The sequence below is a fragment of the Sinocyclocheilus anshuiensis genome, unplaced genomic scaffold (genome assembly GCF_001515605.1).
Source record: "Sinocyclocheilus anshuiensis isolate Anshui unplaced genomic scaffold, SAMN03320099.WGS_v1.1 scaffold328, whole genome shotgun sequence".
Classification (NCBI taxonomy): Eukaryota; Metazoa; Chordata; class Actinopteri; order Cypriniformes; family Cyprinidae; genus Sinocyclocheilus; species Sinocyclocheilus anshuiensis.
In genome coordinates, this window is record NW_015558621.1 from 1398249 (window position 1) to 1406050 (window position 7802).

At 38.2% G+C, this 7802-nt stretch overlaps 1 protein-coding gene across 1 annotated transcript in view; it reads right to left on the minus strand.

Moving 5' to 3' along the window:
- Positions 1-5735: 5735 nt before the first annotated feature.
- Positions 5736-7802, minus strand: part of LOC107680679 (relaxin receptor 1-like) — a 53924-nt gene continuing 51857 nt past the window's right edge. The window contains exon 17 of the mRNA XM_016476688.1: positions 5736-6415. Within this exon, the coding sequence (XP_016332174.1) occupies positions 6114-6415 (302 nt within the window). The 3' untranslated portion in view covers positions 5736-6113. The remainder of the gene's footprint in view (positions 6416-7802) is intronic.

A 7802-nucleotide genomic window follows, 5' to 3' on the forward strand; every position in this document is an offset into this window, starting at 1 on the left:
CATGGCGGCGGCGGCAACAATACTACAGCGAGAATAAAAGTTACGCCTTCTTTCTTTGTGTGAACATTTGGGCGGCATTATGCAAATCTTCCCACATCGTGACGTAGACATGTGGGGGCGTGTTAGAACGAGCCGTTTTAGGTAGGCGTGGTTGACTCTTAACTTTTATAAAGAATATCTCTTTGGATTTGAGACTTTAGTCTTTGCAACTTTACAGATCTTCTTTATGCACCAAGAGCTTGTAACACTCCAAAGAGAAAGGAAAAATTTAAATCGCATCATATGACCCCTTTAAGAAAAATGATTAATTCAGGCTATTGGTGATGTGTGGCTGCTTATGGGGCATTTGTGAGTTTTAATTACTAGAAACGAAACATTGATGATCAGTGAATAGCACAGAATGCATGTAGGAGAAATATTAACGTACTGAAAATAGAGATATTGCCATATGCATAAGAGCGATTCACATACTTATAACATCATATGTCTTCACACCTATAGCACAGAACATTCTCCCACATGTGAATAATTTGGGAACTTCACCTAAATGTAGTCACACTGGTGTGTTTGGTGTGAAGCAATACATCAACAACCTTCTGAAATAGTGAGCTGTGAAAGCATTGCATTCAAACATTGAAATAGCAAAAAAATATATTTTTGAAAAATTTGTTGTTTTATTTTTTTATCTTCACATTCATAAAATTAAAGGTAATCTCTGAAAATGTCATGTCACAAAAACAGAATTTTCTTGAGGGAAACATGAAAATATCCTCTTCTTTCGGTGAGTTGACCGTGCCAGAAAACAATTTTTTTTTTTTTTTTTTAAATGATCACAGTTGTAAATGATAACCTTCCACATGTAAGAGAGGAGCGCTGTGAAAGTGTCACTAATAGTGTTTTATTAATAATTAGTTGACAGCTCTTTATAAATGGGTCCCTAAAGTGGAGTCAACCAACATAAAAGCCTTGCATGCTCAGAGGTCGTTATATCAATTAAGTGGTCTTTGTATCTGGGCGAATCTCACAAAAACACGTCAGGTCATATTTCACCCCAAAATAAAAAGTAATATATTCTGATATAATATTGCAAAAAGATAAGCATACACTACCAGTCAAAAGTTTTTGAACAGTAAGATTTTTAATGTTTTTTTTAACGAATTCTCTTCTGCTCATCAAGCCTGCATTTAATTGATCCAAAATACAGCAAAAGCAGCAATATTGTGAAATTTTTTTACTATTTAAAAGAACTGCTTTCTATTTGAATATATATTGAAAATGTTACTTATTCCTGTGATCAAAGCCAAGTTGTAAGCATTATTACTCCAGTCTTCAGTGTCACATGATCCTTCAGAAATCATTCTAATATGCTGATTTGCTGTGAAACACTTTTTTTTTTCATCAGCATCAGTATTTAAAACAGTCGAGTAAATTTTTTCAGGATTCTTTGATAAATACAAAGATCCAAATATCAGCATTTATCTGAAATAAAAAAGCTTTTGTAACATTATACACTATACTATTCAAAAGCATGGCGTCAGTATATCTTATTTTATTTATTTATTTATATTAAAAGTGGTGATAAAGACATTTATAATGTTACAAAAGATTTCTATTTCAGATAAATGCTGTTCTTCTGAACTTTCTATTCATCAAAGAAATCTGAAAAAAATCTACTGAGCTGTTTTCAACATAATAATATAGGCTAAATGTTTTTTTGAGCAGCAAATCAGAATATTATTGAAAAAATTCATAAAAATTCAGCTTTGAAATCACAGGAATAAGTTACATTTGAAAATATATTCAAATATAACAGTTATAAAATAGTACAAATATTTCAAAAATTGTACTGTTTTTGCTGTACTTTGGATCAAATAAATGTAAGCTTGGTGAGCAGAACAGACTTCTTTAAAAAACATTAAAAATCTTACTGTTCAAAAACGTTTTAATGGTAGTGTATTTTAAGACCATAAACAGACCTTTACGAACTTTTTTAATCATTGTAGCATTGTTTGCATGACAATAAAGCAATGTTTTTCTAAATTATGGTTAATATAACACAAACTTTAAACTTTATATTTTTTTTTATAATTTATGAAATAATGTATTATCATTTGTTTATATAATTCTCATTCAAAGGTGATACTTGTTAATATCTCATTACTTTGATACTGTATAAATCTGCACAATTAAATGTATTAATTACTATCATGATATACTGTATACTTTACTATTTCAATTACATTTTATTCCAAATTACAGTGCTGTGAAGTGCATTATAGTGATTAAAACTGGGGTAGAAAATGTCATAAAAATAACAGTCACAGTGCAAATTTTTTTTAAGGTCATAAATATGGTTTCATTTTCATGAAATTAAAGTTTATGATATATATATATATATATATTCTTTTTTTTATTATTTTTTTTTTCATGAAAATTAAACCATATTTTATTTTATTTTTTGTAGGGTTATAGACTGAATATGCTCATGCTCTGACATGTGCAAGATTCATCCCACTATATCTTTATATATTACTCCCTGATAGAAGATACCATTGTGCGTGCAGGCAGACAGTTTCAGACAAAAACATTCAAATGAAATAAATTATGGATGGGTTTCTATTTGTACAGTGAGTTATTGCCATAAAAACTGTACGCTAAATATAGTCCTTCAAGAATAAAAACAAGGCAACACTGAATGGACATTTTCACTTTGTTCCTCCTGTGGTTCTGAAAGAGAAAGACAATTAAAATGACTGACAGATATCTCTAGTTAAAACAACGGCCTTTACCTCCTGGCTTCACACCTTACAGTATAAGGAATTATATTTCTCATGGAAACCGAAGAGCTCCTACATCTGTTAAAACCCCGAATGATGCTTGAACTAGTTTGGCTAGATAAAAATAATTATATACAATATATATGTACATTTTGTACAAAAAGCAGCAGGTATGAACATGCTACACACATTTTCATTTGGACAAGAAACACATCTTAAACACTGAATAGCTGCAGAACAGTACTAACACTGAAAAGACAAGATGTCAATCAATACAACAGGGGCAAAAGTCTAATGTGTAACACAGACTGATGGTAAAACACTAAGTAAACACTTTTATTATTTAACCATATCTATATTTTCTCTGTCATTTCAGACCCTGTGGATGGGTCACTTCTTGTAAACAAAGTGATTAAGCCTTTTCAATGGCTTATCAATACAATACAATCGAATGAAATGTGCTGTTATGTCCCTGTTGAAAAGATCAGCTTTGCTGGTCACTAGCATACTGTATGTTGTCTTTTGGATGCTGGTGCGCTGATGCCCCTACCAGGCTTCTTAAAATGAAGATTCTGTCATCATTTAGTCACTCTCATGTAAACGATACCGGGAGGCCATGAATACGAAAGACGTGATCAATGCCAGCAACCGCCGTTTCTCTGGCTGAGGGTATTTTGGGCATAGGAATAAAATGAGTTGCCTTCGAGAACCGGTCCACCACGGTCAAAACTACCGTGTTACCCTGAGACGGCGGGAGTCCCGTAACGAAATCTAGCGAAATGTGGGACCAGGGTCTCGAAGGAACAGCCAGCGGTTGAAGAAGTCCAGCTGGGGGTCGATTGGAAACCTTAGAAGAGGCACAGACAGAGCAGGCCAAAACAAAATGTCGTATGTCACGGGCCATAGATTGCCACCAGAACCGTTGTTTAACGAGAAAAAGTGTTCGACTAACCCCCGGATGACAGGCTACCCTGGAAGAATGACCCCAACGGATGACATCGGACCGCAATACTTCTGGCACAAATAAACAACTCGATGGGCACCCGGGCGGAGGCGTTACCCCTTGCAAGGCCCTACGGACCTTCGATTCGATCTCCCAAGTCATAGCCGACACCACGATGTTCTGTGGCAGGATGGATTCGGGAGACAACGGCCGTTCCGATCTGTCAAAAATGCGGGACAAAGCATCAGGTTTAATGTTCTTCGAACCTGGACGATAAGAAATTGAAAAATTAAAGCGACCGAAAAATAAGGCCCACCGAGCCTGCCTAGAATTTAACCTTTTAGCAGAACTGATGTACTCCAAGTTCTTATGGTCGGTCCAGACTATAAAAGGTTCCTCCGAACCCTCCAACCAATGACGCCATTCTTCCAAAGCCAGCTTGACTGCCAGCAACTCTCTGTTACCAATGTCATAATTACATTCGGCAGGAGACAAACGATGAGAAAAATACGCGCATGGATGCACCTTACTGTCCGCGGAAGAACGCTGGGAAAGAACCGCACCAACCCCCACCTCTGATGCGTCGACCTCCACCACAAACTGAGGAGAAGGATCAGGGGCCACCAGAATGGGAGCTGAAACAAAGCAGCCCTTTAATTTTGAAAATGCAGCTTCCGCCACACCTGACCACCTGAATGTCGTTTTGGTGGAGGTCAAGGCAGTCAAAGGGGCGGCTAGTTGACTGTAATTGCGAATGAAACGCCGGTAAAAATTGGCAAAGCCCAGAAACCTCTGCAGGGCCTTGCGGGAATCCGGGGTTGGCCAATCTACCACAGCCTGCACTTTGTCGGGATCCATGCGCACTCCCTCGGACGACACGATGTACCCTAGGAAAGGAACAGATTGTGCATGAAAAACGCATTTCTCCGCCTTGACAAAAAGCCCATTCTCTAGCAGCCTCTGAAGCACTGACTTGACGTGCTGAACATGTTCCTGGAGAGAATGAGAAAAAATCAATATGTCATCCAGGTAGACATATATGAACTGATCGACCATGTCTCTCAGCACGTCATTTACCAGTGCTTGGAAAACTGCGGGAGCATTAGAGAGCCCAAACGGCATAACAAGATACTCAAAATGCCCCCTGGAGGTATTAAAAGCGGTCTTCCATTCATCCCCCTCCCTTATGCGAACCAAATGATAGGCATTGCGAAGATCCAACTTAGTGAAAAAGGAAGCACCCTGCAGACTCTCGAAGGCTGAAGACATCAACGGTAAAGGATAGGTATTCTTCACCGTGATGCTGTTCAGCCCTCGATAGTCAATACAAGGACGAAGGGAACCATCTTTCTTTTCCACAAAGAAAAACCCCGCGCCAGCAGGAGAAGAAGAGGGACGGATGATCTTGGCTGCCAGAGAATCAGAAATATATTTCTCCATGGCCTCCCTTTCCGGAGCGGAAAGTGAGTATAACCTGCCCTTAGGCGGAGACGTACCTGACAATAACTCTATCGCACAATCATAAGGACGATGCGGAGGAAGAGAAGCAGCCCGAGACTTACTGAACACTCCCTTCAGGTCAAGATACTCAGCAGGCACGTTTGACAGATCCACGTTCATCCTGAAACACAGAACAAAGACACAGAAGAACAAGCAGACAATAAACATGACGCATGACAATATTCACTCCAGGATGAGACTGTGTTCTTATATAATTTTTAAATATAATTTATATTCATCAGTTTTCATTTTTATCATATCCATATAATTTTCATTAATTTTTATTTCAGTTTTAGTTATTTTAGTATATCACGTTTAGTATACCGAGTTTATCAAAGTCAAAGAAAATGTGAAAATGGACACTAGTTGAAATAAGTTTGTGTTTTTGTTATGTAATTCAGTTAACATTGATCTTATTTCAAGTAACAAAAATGGCTTTCGTTAAGTTAACTATAATAACTCACTGTACAAAACAGAAGAACATTTTTTAAAATAAAATAATTTTGCATTCTGAGTTTGAAACGACATGAGGCTGAAACGAAATGATGACAGACTTGTAATTTTTTGACAATCCTCTTAACCAACAGCTTTCCCTTGGTAAACCACATAGACCAGCACAAATCAGCATAAACCAGCAGGTCTTTTCAGTAGGGCTTGCAAACATCTGGCTCCGTGTCGTTGTTTTTTGTGCCGTTCTAATATCCTCCCAAACAAACACACGCTCATGATGGCAAACAGTCCTTATATGCAGCGCATCATTATTATCCCTGCTCTGAGTGAGGACATGCATGTAAACATCCACAAACATACAAAAAAAATGTATGTCCTTTCAGAATGAGTCCATGGCTGTGAGGCATGACGTGATGCTGATGGCAGGACTCCATCAGACCCCCTCATGTCCCGTTCGACCCCTCCACGGGCAGCAACTGGGTGGTGTTAGACATTTCGGACGGATGCACCAGGTAGTCCGGTGTGCAGAGGGTTTGGCTGTTTTCTTGCTGAGGCCACATTTCCTGCCACGTAAAGGAAGGCAGATGAGCCGGGTGGCTGCTGAGGAGGGTTCTCCGCTGTCTGTAGTTGGACCACACCTGCAGCAGTGTCTCTTTGAAGGGCCGCGTGGTCAGCGTGTACAAGATGGGGTTGAGAGCGCTGTTGATCGGCAGAATGAAGATGACGACCCATGAGCTGATGGTTCCTAAAGAGGGTTCATTCGAGAAGAGTAATGGGGAGAAAATTATGCATTGAGAGTTGATATCCCATGTGATATTTTGCTGATTGCTTTTCTTTGAAAAATCGTTTTGGACAAGGCAGTCCACTTCTCAACTGCCCCTTAATTATCTCTAGAAATATCATCATTCAAATAGAGGATGGGAACAAAAACTACAATCTTTCAGTGAAGTGTCCTAGAAAATATAGCTTGGGTTCAGCAATCATAATGAAGGACAGTGTCATTTTCCCAGCCATTGTCGGATATTATGTGGATGGAAAGATCATTCAATGGGTCTCATTCACTGAGCACGAGTAGACATGGATTTGTGTGTGAAATCTGCGTATGAATGTTTTCACAAACAAATCATGATTCAGATCCCAAAAACCTATTCTAAATGTACAAAAATGGGAAATAATTCATGCAATTATTAAAGAAAAGGAGCAAATGTTTTTGAATACACTTTGAAAGCACAGCTCATCCCAAAAATACAATTCTGTCATTGTTTACACTCAAGTTGTTCAAAACCGGTATGACTTTCTTTCTTTAGTGACACACAAAAGGTGATTTTTTTTTTATGAAAAGCTCCATAAAAGTAGCCCACATGACTTGTGCACTATAATCTAGGCCTAGTCTTCTAAAGCCAAGTCAAATTTGTTCAATGAATCAGTTTGCAAAATCTGACTCGATCCAGTTATAGAAGGTAGCTGCTCACTGGAGGGAAAGATCATCAGTAAATGACAACCTTTGGAGTTTCTCATGCAAAGCTGTAAGTCATAACTTTGGACGACTTGGAATATAGTCATAGGAACTGCAGTTTTATGGTGCTTTTGTGCCATTTTTGAAGCTTAAAAGCCCTAGCCCTCATTCATTGCAATTATATGCAAACAAATGATCGGTACATTACTCAAAACGTCTCTTTTTGTGTTCCACTGAAGAAAGAAATGCATACAGGTCTGTAACAACACGAGGGAGAGTACTGACTGTACAGTAGATAATGAGAGAATTTTCCTTAAAGGGGTCCTATTATGCTTTTTCACTTTTTGAATTTTAGTCAGTGTGTAGTGTGTATGTTTGGGCATAAAAAATATCTTCAAACTTACAAATCTCAAAGTCCACTCCAAAGGGAGATATTTCGTTTTTTATTTCTACAACGAATGGCTCGTTTGGACTACAGCGTTTGTTTTCTGGATTTTGTGATATCACAAAGCGGCCCATTAGAATATCATTAACATAATTCCTGCCTACAGAAATTTTAATGGTTGGGGGGTGGGGAGGGGCGAGGTTGTGGTTAGAAAGCTTGGTTGAGTGAGCGCATCAGACGAGACGATGAAGAAGAAGTGCTGCTGCAGAGTTAGTGCATCAGAGAAAACCA